Raw genomic sequence first — 13622 nt, forward strand, 5'->3', positions numbered from 1 at the left:
CCAGCCCCGACCCCTCCCCCCCCCCGCCCCACCTGGATGGCCAGCGCCGATCGCCCTCACTTCCTCCCTCTCCAACCAATCCTTTTGCAGAGTGGCAGTGGATCCCCCACCACCAATCACTCCCCAGTATGCCCTGCTCCCTCTCGCCCCGCCCCTTGGCACTGCCCGGTGCCTGGCAGGCAGTACCAGTATGCCCTTTGGGCTGTGCCAGGGTGCCCCTTACCCCTGGCCTCCCTGGGAGGCCTCAATGACATCTGTTCCCTCCAGCAGAGTTGGATGCCTGTTCCCTGTCAGCGGGGAGCAGTCGTAAACGCTGCTGGAGGGAAGCACTCCCGGCGGAATGGGGGGAGATGCTAGTGGGCCCGGAGAATTCAGTCCCGGGCCCGCTAATCATTTGGAAATGTCAATTTGAATGACATTTCCACATAGTTTCTGGCATGGAGCTGATTATGTCAGAAAACTTACCTTTGGAGACACATGGGGGCCATGACACCCAGTGGGAACCCTGCAAAACAGCCGCCGCTGATGTCTTGAGAATCCACCCACCCCCCACCTCTTCAGGATTCTTCTGATTTATTTCATCAGAAATTGGTGGCAATGTGTAATACCTCTATTGTAAAATACTACACTGTGTGTTCAGTGGGAGGTTGGACTTTAAGGATTTCTGCTATAAATAAAGTGGTTGGTTTGAGTATCAGTAGGTGGGTATTTTTATTCAGTCATGTAATGTGGACATCACTGGCAAAGCTGGCATTTATTGCCCATTGCCAAATTCCTTTGAGAAGATGATAGTGAACAGCTTTCTTGAACTGCTGGAGTATGGGTCGTGTGCAGTAGTTATACTCACCGTGCTGTTAATGTGGGAGTGCCAGGATTTAGACCGAGAAAAGTCGAAGGCAAAATATTTCCAGCCAGGTCTGCATGTGACTTGGTGTGCCCATGCAGCTGCTGTCCTTGTTATTTCAGGTGATATAGGTCACTGGTTTGGAAGGAGCTGTCAGTGGAGTCTTGGTGAGTTGCTGTGGCACATCTTGTAGGTGGTACACTGTTGCCTCAATGCGCCAGTGATGGATAGGGTGCCAAGCAAATAGGCTGTTTTGTCCTGGATGAACTGCACTCATCAAGAAAGTAGGCAGTACTCCAACACACATGTCTTGCAGATATAAGGGAAAAGCTTTGAGGAATCAGGAGGTGAGTTACCACAGAATTCCCAGCCTCTGACCTGCTCTTGTAGCTATAGTTTTTACAAGGCTTGTTCAATTAATGATTCTGGTCAATGGTGGCCCCCAGGATGTTGATAATGAGAGGTTCAATGATGGTAATGCATTTGAGTGTCAAGAGAGATTGCTTTTGCATTTCACAGCTTGATATTTGATATTGTCACTTATTAGTGACTGGTCCTGTTAGCAGTTAATCTACCTCTACACGTAATGATTAATTGAAACATGTACATAATATACATTTCTGGATTCACAATCTTGCAAAGTTCCTGCAGTAGTGTAAATTATTGTGTGTCTTGGGTGTTCACTAATTGATTGACTGAATGCATAGCCTCCAAAATTTGGGTGATTATCGAGGAGAGAGTGCTACCAATGGGAAGGGGTAAGGCCAAGGAGGTATTCAAACAAGAAGGAGGATTTTAAATGTGGGATGTTGGAACCAGGTGCCAATGTAAATGAGTGGGATTTCATGTATGGTAGGAGATAAGTTCTGGGTTAGCTGACTATTTTCAGTTCCAAAGTAAGGACATCATTTGGAATGTAATACCATAGGTCTGTTACACTTTGTTTCAAGCTGATAGTAATGCTAAGTGTCTATGAGATGCTGTAGGGTCATTAGCAATAAATGTATAGTGTCACAACATGTAACAACAACAATATATAATATATATATATAGTGCCTTTAATGTAATAAAATATCCCAAGGTAATTTATGTGAGTATTATAAAACAAAATATAACATTGAGCCCCGTAAGGAGATATTAGGACAATTGACCAAAAGCTTAGACAAAAAGGTAGGTTTTAAGGAGTGCCTCAAAGGAGGAACGCAAGGTAGAGAGGTGAAGAAGTATAGGGAGTGAACTCCAGAGCTTAAGGCCAAGGCAACTGAAGGCTCGGTCACAAATAGGAACCTAAGAATTAGAGCAGTGCAGATATCGGGCGGCACAGTGGTTAGCACTGCTGCCTCACAGCCTCAGGGACCTGGGTTCGATTACCGACTTGGATCACTGTGTGGAATTTGTATGTTCTCCCCGTGTTTGTGTGGGTTTCCTCCAGGTGCTCAGGTTTCCTCCCACAGTCCGAAAGATTTGCGGGTTAGGTACATTGGCCATGCCAAATTCTCCCTCAGTGTACCTGAACAGGCGACGAGGGGATTTTCACAGTAACTTCAATGCAGTGTTAATGTGAGCTTACTTGTAACTAATAAAATAATCTTTAAACTTTATCTTTATCTTGAAAGTTTGAAACAAAAACAGAAAATGCTGGAAAATCTCAGCAGGTCTGACAGCATCTGTGGAGAGAGAATAGAGCCAACATTTTGAGTCTAGATGACCCTTCGCCAGAGCTCCGTCTAATGAAAAATCAAGTATTATTATGGGGCTCATCCCACTCTACAAAAATGGTTCTTTTGGGCCAGTTTTGTCCAGTTGTCCAGTATTACAGAACAGCATTGATAGCATCCACTTGATAGCCTGCATTTGGAAAGGCTGAAGGAGTGACAGATAACCAAGAGGGAAAATGTGTCATTTAAAAAGAATGGGCATGATCTTGTACATCGTCAATACGTACAATATGAATTCTGCATTCAATGGGGAATTATGTTTTTTGTACAAAAAGTGGCAAATTGATATGAGTCCAGTTCAGTAACATCATTATTACTCTAACTGGACCAAATGAAGTAATTGTCACCATTATAGGATTGGACCCAAGATCCTCTGACTCTAGAACTAGCAATTGAGCCAAATTGGCATTTTAAAGTTTGAAATGTAGTGACATTTACAAATTATTGTACTTCAAACTTCAAATGTCTACATGCAACCGAATTCACTTTGTATCCTTTCAGTCACAGAATCTTGCAGACTTTCGAAGTATTTGTAGCTGGTAGACTGGGATGAGAAACCATCTTTCTCTGGTGATGTGTGGATTCATTCTGTGTGCAGCCTATCTGTTCTCCAGTTCTGCTGAGAGACTGGTGGTTTAACAGCTCTTCCTGCTGCTTCCTTGCTTCATCTTTTGTCTCGGTTGTTGGTGTACATTGGGACATTTGATCCATCAGCTCTTTTATCCTTTGTTCATTAAGAGCTTGCTGAAACTCTAACTCCGTAATTCTCTCCCTTAAATGAATTGCAGTCTCTTTGGATTCCTTAAACTCGAGAGAAAAATAAAACAATTACTACAACTAATTGTGCCCTTGTTTAATTTTGCCGCCGGAAAGGTTTACTCCAGTGGTTTGGTGCAAATTTTGCTGGCTACACCAACTGTTTTCCCTCCCCTACAAGCTCTGCCAGTGTTAACTTCCATTTTGTATCATATCTTCCACAATCATAGAGTACAAGTACGTCTGAGGAAAGGTCATCGACTGAAACACTCGGCTCACCCATCATCCTCTGCCCCGCATGAAAAAGGATGTGTCACCCTCACCCTGTGAAAATCTGGAGTTTCTTTGCTTTCTCCAAAAGACTTTGAGAATTCAATCTCCAGTTTATTTCAAAGCATTTATTTCTAGTAAGTTAAGATGTGTCAGTAAATTACATGTAATGACCTCAACGAGGCCCATCATGTGGGCCTCTTAGAGTATGGGCTCCCTGATCGAGGTAATGATTGCTTGCCCAATCCGAGAGTCTCACCTGTATATATATATATATAATGAAGAATGTCAGGGCTGGTCACACTCCAGATTCTGATTTTGTACCTGAAGCACTCTTATAGATGTGGAAATAAGTTTGCAAATAAAGGGAACCCGGTGAAGGGACATCAGCCTCAGTGGAGTTACTTCATTACAGTTGTGTTTTCAATTAATACTATCTGTTCACGGTCATGGTCAAGGCCAGCATTTATTGCCAAAGCAGAAATGAGGCAGCATGTGCGAACGTGACCATAAGCACCTGGTTTTTCTATCGTTGGTTCACATGATAATAGCTATTTATATGCGTAGAGAATGGATTTTTAAAAAATTCAGTTGGTTGTATATTGTCATTTTTGGGAACTCTACGAAAGTATTAAATCCCACATTAACCCTAAACTGGGTGTTGTGGGGGTAATTAGTGCATGTGGAAATTTATGTTTGCTAAAAACTGTGGAAAACTCATGAATAGATTGCTGCCACTGCTGCATCATCAAGATGTCATCTATGTCTTCACCAGGATTTTCTGTTGATTGCATTTTAAGAAGAAACTGTATTGACAGAAAATTACTGACGGCAAGGACACAAATATGGGGACCAGGTGATAATGGGGGAATGTTGGAGTTTGGAAACCTGATAGCGTCAAAGGGGCTAGTGGTATTCTGGCTCCAATTTTCCAGGCATTTGGATCACCGAATAATGCCAGATATTGCCAGCTGATGTTCCGCCACCATTTCCCAGCTAGATCCCATTTACAGTTTATATAATAATTTAATTGCCAAAGTGCCAATAAAAGTTACAAAATACAATTAAACATACAATTTGGCTTATTCTCCACATAACAGAGGCTCTGCTATTCCCTACGAAGGAGATAGTCATCGACATCAGGAAGTGTAGTGGAGGACTTGCCCCTGCTTACATCAATGGTGATGAAGTGGAAATGGTCGAGAGCTTCACGTTTCTCGGTGTTTAGATCATCTACAATCTGTTCTGGTTCCTCCACGCTGATGCTATAGTTAAAAAAGCCCACCAACGCCTCTACTTTTGGAGGCTAAGGAAATTCGGCATGTCCACTGCAACTCTCACCAATTTTTACAGATGCAGCTTAGAAAGCATCCTTTCCAGATGTATCACAGCTTGTTATGACTCCTGCTCTGACCAAGATTGCAAGAAACTAGAAAGGGTCGTGAACGAAGCCCAGTCCATCACCCAAACCAGCCTCCCATCCATTGACTCCATTCTCACTTCCCGCTGCCTTGAAAAAGCAGCCAGCATAATCAAGGACCTCATGAACCCCGGACATACTCTCTTTCATCTTCTTACATTGAGAAAAAGATACAAAAGTCTGAGAAATGACTCAAGAACAGCTTCTTCCCTGCTGCCATCAGAATTTTGAATGCACCTATTATTTTTTAAGCTGATCTTTTAACTTCACCCTTTCTGTAACTGTAACACTATATTCTGCACCCTCTCCTTTCCTTCTCCCCTATGTACTCCATGAACGGTATGTTTTGTCTGTATAGCATGTAAGAAGCAATACTTTTCACTGTATCCCAATACATGTAATAATAATAAGAAATAAAATCAAATACATAGCAGAAAGGTTGTAGAAGTGTTTGGATGACAGGATGACAGCAGTTTGGTACCATTCCTGGAATTAAAAATCAGCAGGCATTGGATACACAAATACCAAATAATTAAATACCAACAAATCAATGAATCATAGAGTCCAGTGGTAGCTAAGAAGGTTACAAGTAAAATAAAGTAATTAAAAATGTGCAGTAGAATAATCTCATGGCCACAGCATGATGGGATTCCATGAAACTGATACACAACTTTCTAGAACATCGACAGTCATGGGGGCAAAATGTTGGTCGGCTTCGTTGACAAGTGCCTTGCAGACAGGAAAGTCTGAGCTGCAAGGGAATCAGAGTCAGAAACATACTGGAGAGAAGCAGACCAGGCTGGATGTTGCCAGGAGCATTAGCTGCTGGGTTCGAGTGTTATCCTCTCCTGTGAACCAATCCATTTGGGCGAAGAAGTTGAATGTGGCCCCAATTCCACTAGGTTTGTTGAGGAGCCTCAGGCTCATGGTTGGGATTCCATCCACATTCGTCCCGGTTTGAATGAATTTGCTGAGCAGTGTGTAACCATAAAATCTCCTTTGGGAGTTGGCACCATCACACAATGGGGCCCTCTCCCCAAAATCGCCTCAGTGCATAATGAATGGCAGGGTGGGATTTCCTGTATCGATTGCTCTTGCACACTCTTCACTGCCTTGCTTTCAGCTTTTACCTGGATTTGTACGGGGGATCCTTTTCTGAACCATTGGGGGTTGAGCTTCAGAATGTTTCTGAGTAGTGGCACCAATTGGTCTTTGAACTGACTTTGCAGAAACCGGGTCGCAAGTCATTTCTCAATTCACAAATTAAAAAGGATGGATCAAAAGGAAATTGGATAGGCACCAGGAAAATAAACATGCAGGGCTACAAGGGATTGACAAAGGGATTGAGATCGACTAAATTGCTACATGGGAGCTGACATGGATTCAATGGGCTGAATGGTATTCTCTACCATATAGACTCAATGACTGCGATGTTATCAATCCTTTGGCAATGGGCAAAGAGTTGGATAAAGTGGCAAAATGGTGCAGCAAAGTGCAGGGACGAGCCCACCATCTTCCTGCCACCATGCTATTTTGTCAGCTGCAGGCAAGCTGGCGGATCGGCCACCTTCCAGGAGGCCAATTGAGGTTGTCAGTTAAGGGCCAGTTCCCATGTTCTCATGGGGAGACCACTGGGTGAAACCTGATGGCCTCCAAGTGGGTTCTGGTGAGGTCTGCCCTTCTTTATGGGCACTTCATTATGGCCCATGGAGGGGGGGGCTCTGTGGTAATGGCCAACAGTGAGGCAACAGCACCTCAGTGTCTCACAACCTCCGTTATGATCACTGGGGTCTGCTTCCCTGATTCTGGCATCCTTACCACTACCCCCCAATCCACCCCCCCCCCCCCCCCCCCCACCCCACCCCAGCCTTTGAGGCAGCTGTTCCCTGGTTTTGCAAGCTTGCCATGGCCTCCACAAGCATGGTCACTGCTGAACCACTGGCCTTCTGCTGTCGTTAACATGCCTCCCGGGTTCCCGCTGTCACTGGAAGTGGGGTCACCTCCTGCTGTCACCTCTGGCAGTGGGAACCTCGCTGCCTCCACAAAATACAACCCTATGACTCTTAAATAAAAATCTTTTATTAATCTGTAAGCTTAGAACAAAGAGTTTGGAGAGCAAATTACAGGAATTTTGCAAAGGCTGACAACCGAGGAGGATTATCAAAGGCAGGTGGGTAGTATTGGGTTTGACAAGTGAATCATCCCACATAAGTGATATAACCAGGATGGCAACAGACGTCACAAATGAATCTTCAAGGATTGGAGAACAATAAAATCAGGAATGATTGTCACTGACGGGGGGAGTAAGTGCTGAGGAAATCCAACAAAACATAGATTTCAACTGTACCAAAATTGATAAAGGTGATTTAGGAAATCTTCTGTAAATAAGTAAAACAAACTGGGCACTGTTCAATGCTGCATAAGACGGCAGAGGGAGGTCCCAGTAAGAAAAGTCAATCAGAAAACTATGGAGGACAATCTGGAGCAAAGACATAGGGTGAAGGACACCAAGATCGGGGTGGCACAATGGCACAGTGGTTCGCACTGCTGCCTCATAACATCAGGGACCTGGGTTTGATTCCTGGCGTGGGTCACTGCCTGTGCAGAGTTTGCACGTTCTTCCCGTGTCTATGTGGGTTTTCTCTGGGTGCTACAGTTTCCTCCCACAGTCCAAAAGATATGCTGGTTAGGTGCATTGGCCCTCCTAAATTCTCTCTGTGTAACTGAACAGGCTCCGGATTATGGCGACAAAGGGATTTTCACAGTAACTTTATTGTAAGCCTACTTGTGACACTAATAAATAAACTTAGAATTATAATACTTACAGGATGGCGAGCTGTTTACCTGGAGTTGTGCATATTAAGTAATATTAAGACAGCAATAGAATATAATTTAAGATAGACTGGTGAAGGTGGGAGGAAGGTAGGGAGATCTTTAATGAGGTGCATTATTGGGTACAAGGCAATCAAGCAGGTAATAATGCAAACTCACACCAACTAGAGACCAGCTACAATGTTGAGGAATATGAGGAGAGGAGAATATTTACATGGATGCTAAACACATTTGAAATATGATGCCACAACTGTTGTGGCATTTGGGAACTAGAGTGTGGTGGATGGATGAGTGAGTGATGTGGCTAAATCCCGAGGATAGAGATTAATATAGAGTGCTTGGAAGGTGAGAGAGTCCTGAACATCAGTTACACATTGGAGGCAAAAGATACCTTGAGAGTGGAGTTAGAGGACAGGTCTAATTCAGAAAAGGTATTTGCGCTAACATTCTTCTTCAAGCAGGTTGACAAAACTTGTGGAATAAACTTTCGGATAAAGTGGCGGAGGTCAAACATTGGGATCATTTAAGAAACTATTGAATGTCATAGTGGGGTGACTTCAGGAACTAAAACAGAAAATGCTGGAAGACCTCAGCAGGTCTGACAGCATCCGTGGAGAGAGAATAGTGTCAACATTTCGAGTCAGGGTGACCCTTCCTCAGAGCTAACCAGGAACTGCTCAGTTTGGTGAATGAAAGTTACTTTTGTAATGATGCTGAAATAAAAGCAATAAACTCTGCAGGTCTGGCAGCATCAGTGGAGAGAAAGAGGGAGTCCAATTTTCTTCGGAACGATATTGATGTCTGAATACTGTTAGAAAGTCAGGCCAGGTAAAAGAACACACATTTCAAAACTTCTAAACTAGCAAAAATAAAATATAACAATGAACTCACAGAGAGGAGTGAAATATGAGACACCCAGCATCGTGAATACCTGCTGCAGCTTGGCATGAAGATTGGATTGGGAGCTTTCATTGATTACCTGTCTAGTGGCACGGTGGTGCAATGATTAGCACTGCTGCCTCACAGTGCCAGGGACCTGGGTTCGATTCCCGGCTTGGGTCACTGTCTGTGTGGAGTTTGCACGTTCTCCCCGTGTCTGCGTGGGTTTCCGCCGGGTGCTCCGGTTTCTTCCCACACTCCAAACATGTGCAAGTTAGGTGCATTGGCAATGCTAAATTTTCCCTTAGTGTACCTGAACTGGCGCCAGAGTGTGGAGACTCGGGGATTTTCACAGTAACTTCATTGCAGTGTTAATGTAAGCCTACTTGTGACACTAATAAATAAACTTTTACTTTGTTGTGTCCAGTTGGCACAATGACACATTCCAGTAGGCATCGTTTTGTTCTTTGCCACTTACTTTAAATATCAGTTCCTGGGATGATCGTTTCAGCTCCTCTAGTTGTTCCACTTTGGTTTTGCAGTCAGCCAGCACGCCGATCAAAGTGAAATTGCTTCGCAGTTCCTTCTCCAACTCTTCAATCCTGCGTGTCTGCTGCTGGTTCCGTTCCTTCTCAGTCGCCAGTTCCAGTTGCAGCAACCCAACCTGACAGCTCGAAGAATTTAACTCCACACTCAGCTGCCTGATCTCAGCCTGGCTGCATGCATATTTCACCCGGATCTCCCGGATTTCCTCCGCACTTTCCTCGGTGGTGGGATTGGAGACACTCTCGCTCTCCCGGAGTTCCTGATCTGTCATTGCTTCCGAATCCTGACCCTGTTCACCTTCAGGCAATGGGCTCCCCATGCCGTCTGCCTCCAAGGAATGGTCACCTCCTGGCAACGTCCTGCTCACCGGCTCTTGCTGAAGATCTTCAAGCATTTTCCCTGGATCTTCACCATCAGCCTCCACGGATTCGCTCCCCTCCACCGGAAAACTGCAGCCCAGTATGAGATCCTCAACATTGACCAGGACCTCGCTGCCTTTTGCCATCCCTGCCTTTTCCCGGGTGCCCGCAAGAGGCGGGGGCTCTTGGATATCTGGGGAGCAGGGTTCACTTCCCTCCTCGGCGTCCTCACTGGAATATGATTCACTCTCCATTTCTTTCAAGCCAACACCACAACTCTTTCAGCCGAAGGCAAGTCAGCCTATTTTTTTTAAGTCCCGTTATTTCTCCGCTCTCAGTCAACCCCAATCCTTCCCTTCTGAGGAATAATTCTCCCCGCAGTCTGATGAATTATTGTGGCAGGGTTATCCCGAACCTCCTGCTCCTGTGTCTAAATTTGGCTGCGAGGAGTCTCGTTGTCCCGCCTCCCACTGTTGTTTCTGTGCAACTTCTGTCCCCATACCGCCTCCACTCACTATTCTCTCCATTCCATCTGCCCCATTTGTCGCTATGGCTAAAAGTTTGTCTTCACCAATTTACAGCCGGGGAGTAAAGCTAAAGGACTAAATCCTAAAAGCAGCTTCGTCCTTTTGCAAGCTCTTCACAAATGCTCGCACTACCACCAGAAAATTTAAAAAAACCATTCTGATTCAAGCATATGAGGAGAGAAAAGAAATTGTTACGGCAAGGTCATTTTCAGAAGAATTTAATTATGGGCTTCCAGCGCCGTGTCATAATAATCTGGCATTTCAGCAATTGGAAATCATTGTGTAAACACCCTCTGTCGCCTCTTCCGTTACATTTACTGTCATTTAAGATATTGGAAAGACACCAATGATGCTCCAGGTTACCGAGGGGTGTCTCCTCTACAAAGTGGTGGATTAGAAATATAGAAAGTAGGAGCAGGAATAGGCCATTTGGCCCTTGGAGCCTGCTCCACCATTCATCAGGATCAGCCCAACTCAATAGCCTAATCCTGCTTTCTCCCATTACCTTTGATCCCATTCACCTCAAGTGCTATATCCAGCCGCCTCTTGAATACATTCAATGTTTTGGCATCAACTACTTCCTGTGGTAATGAATTCCACAGGCTCACCACTCTTTGAATGGAGAAATGTCTCCTCACCTCCGTCCTAAATGGTCTACCCTGAATCCTCAGACTGTGACCCCTGGTTCTGGACTCCCCCACCATCGGGAACATCCTCCCTGCATCTACTCTGTCAAGGCCTATTAGAATTTTTAAAGTCTCTATGAGATCCCCCCTCATTCGTCTGAACTCCAGTGAAAACAATCCTAACCTAGTCGATCTCTCCTCATACATCAGTCCTGCCATCCCCGGATTCAGCCTGGTAAACCTTCACTGCACTCCCTCAAGAGCAAGAACATCCTTCCTCAGAAAAGGAGACCAAAACTGCACACAATATTCTGGGTGTGGCCTCACCAAAACCCATCAAGATTAATTACCTACATTCAGCAACTGAAGCTACCATTTGGTTTCCGGAATATGCATTGGCTAAATCAATAAGGTATTGTAATTATTATTTCAAAGCAAGATTTTCAGATAAGAACATTAGTAAGCTGGTAAGACCCCAGAGGGTGGTGACAGTCTGTGGAATGCCTGGGAGGCTGGTAGAGGAGAGTTGCCTCATAGCCTTTAAAAAGTACCTGGATAAGCACTTGGCATATCACAAATTGTGCAGATTAGGTGAATTGGCTATGCTAAATTCCTAAAATCCCAAGATGTGTAGGTTAGGGGATTAGTGGGGTAAATACATGGGGGTAAGGCCTCCCTCTCTAACTCTGTAGAAGAGTCATACTGACTGGAAATGTTAACTTTTGTGTTCCCCTCTCCACAGATGCTGCCAGAACTGGTGGGATTTTCCAGCATTTTCTGTTTTTGTTTCAGACTCCAGCATCTACAGGATTTTGCTTTTACTTAAACAAGAAACATAGAAAAACAACAGCACAAACAGGCCCTTCGGCCCCACAAGTTGCGCCGAACATTTCCCTACCTTCTCGGCCTACCTATAACCCTCCATCCTATTAAGTCCCATGTACTCACCTAGGAATCTTATAGAAGAATGGGAATATTTACTTGGAAAGATGGAGGCAGCACATATATTTTAATGAAATTGCAAGAAATGCAAGATATAATTAAAGTAACTTGAGTTACTGTACAAAACATAAATCTTATTGTATCCAAACCTCTTTCTGGTGTCTTCTCATGGATTTTGTTCATTGTGCCCTTTATTGTCTCCTTGCCTTGGTTTTCAACAGGAAGCAGAACCGGGAAACTTGTTCATTGATGTTGTAGGGTCATGTGATCTCTAACCTCCATGTTTTCAGTCAAGTAGACACAAAATGAATTTACAATAAAACCATAAGATGTAGGAGCTGAGTTAGGCCAATTGGCCCATTCAATGAGATCATAGCTGATCTGATAATCCTCATAACCTTTGATTGCCTTATTGATTAAAACCTATCTCAGCCTTGAACATTGAGCCAGCATCTACAGTAAATAAGCCCACAGATTCACTACCCGAGTGATGAAATTCCTCCTCATCTCTCAAATGAGTGACCCGTTATATCCTGTGGTCCTGGATTCTCCCACAAGGGGAAACAATCTCTCAGCATCTACATGTCAAGCTCCCCGAGAATCCTATATTTCTCAATGAGAGAAACTCTCATCCTTCTAAACTCCAATGAGTACAGGCCCAATTTACTCAACCTCTCCTCATAAGAAAATTCCTCCATACCCTGGATCAACCCATTGAACCTTCTCAGAATGCCTTTAATGCCAGTATATCTTTCCTTAGATAAGGGGACCAAAACTGTTCAGTGTTCTAAGTTTGGTCTAACTAGTGGCTTGTAGTTTTAGCAAGATAAAGGCCAACATTCCATTTGCTTTCCCTGTTACCTGCTGAACTGGTATGCTAACATTTTGTGATGTGCACAAGGACCCCCAAATCCCTCTGTGCTGCAACTTTCTGCAGTCTTTCTCCATTTAAATAATATTCAACTCCTTTACTCTTCCTACCAAAGTGCATAACTTCACATTTTCCTACATTATATTCCATCTGCCAAGTTTTTGCCCACTCTCAATTAACCCATCTATAGACTGTGTCATCCTCGCCATCTTCCATCTGTTTGAGTTATCCACAAACAATGCAACTGTTATTGTATAATTCTACTTAAAGCTGAGTTATCACACTTCACTCTAATAGGTACTAACTAAAATCAGAGCATGGGTTCAGCAACAAATCCATTGCAACACTTCTCCTGGACTCAGAAGGTGATTAATTGATATCACTTTTGGGGAGCCTGCTGCGGTCTTGGTGGAAATGGTCCATCTTTTAACCTACAGATTGCCACTATTTCCTGCTTCACTTACTTCGATGCTCTGGCCTCCTGATAGAGCACCAAGACCTGTCCAATCTCACCAGCTGGCAGAAAGCCCCGCTGGAAGGCTCTCGAAAGCAGCAGGACGCTTCCCCAAGACACTGGGGTTCAGGAGATTGTTACATGGAGGAATGTTAGGAAATATGATACTGTGTCACTTCCACAGGTGGGGGAACCCATTATACCTCGAGTGTGAGATATCGCAACCATCGTTTTTGTTTACAGGGACTGCTTCTCAGCTCCTGATCTCTGGCTACCTGGAGTGGGTGGCTGGGTTGGGGGGAGAAAGAGAGGGTGGGGAGAGGACCTTCTTCTTGATCTACTCCCTCTGGGGCCAGGCAAAAGAAAAACAGGCATTTGCAGGTCCAGGATGAGTGTGACTCCCTGGTCTTATCCATCCCTCTGGGCCAAGGAGAGGGAATGCACAGTTTGACATCAGTATTCCAGAGACCTTCTGTAACTGGTGGCCAACGCAGGAAATTCATTATCTTCAACTGATGTAGATAATATTATGATTTGACTAGCTCACTTATATTATTTAAGAATACAAACCATCTTTC

At 44.2% G+C, this 13622-nt stretch overlaps 1 protein-coding gene across 1 annotated transcript; it reads right to left on the minus strand.

Annotated features, from left to right (window-relative positions):
- Positions 1 to 1887: 1887 nt before the first annotated feature.
- LOC144491615 (uncharacterized) lies at positions 1888 to 11865 on the minus strand. The gene is made up of 2 exons (XM_078209685.1): positions 9198 to 11865; positions 1888 to 3369 (listed from the first exon to the last, which is right to left on the minus strand). Exons 1-2 carry the CDS (start codon positions 9876 to 9878, stop codon positions 3064 to 3066), a joined length of 987 nt encoding a protein of 328 aa, XP_078065811.1. The 5' UTR covers positions 9879 to 11865; the 3' UTR covers positions 1888 to 3063.
- Positions 11866 to 13622: the final 1757 nt, after the last annotated feature.

This window comes from Mustelus asterias, chromosome 3 (assembly GCF_964213995.1).
Source record: "Mustelus asterias chromosome 3, sMusAst1.hap1.1, whole genome shotgun sequence".
NCBI lineage: Eukaryota > Metazoa > Chordata > Chondrichthyes > Carcharhiniformes > Triakidae > Mustelus > Mustelus asterias.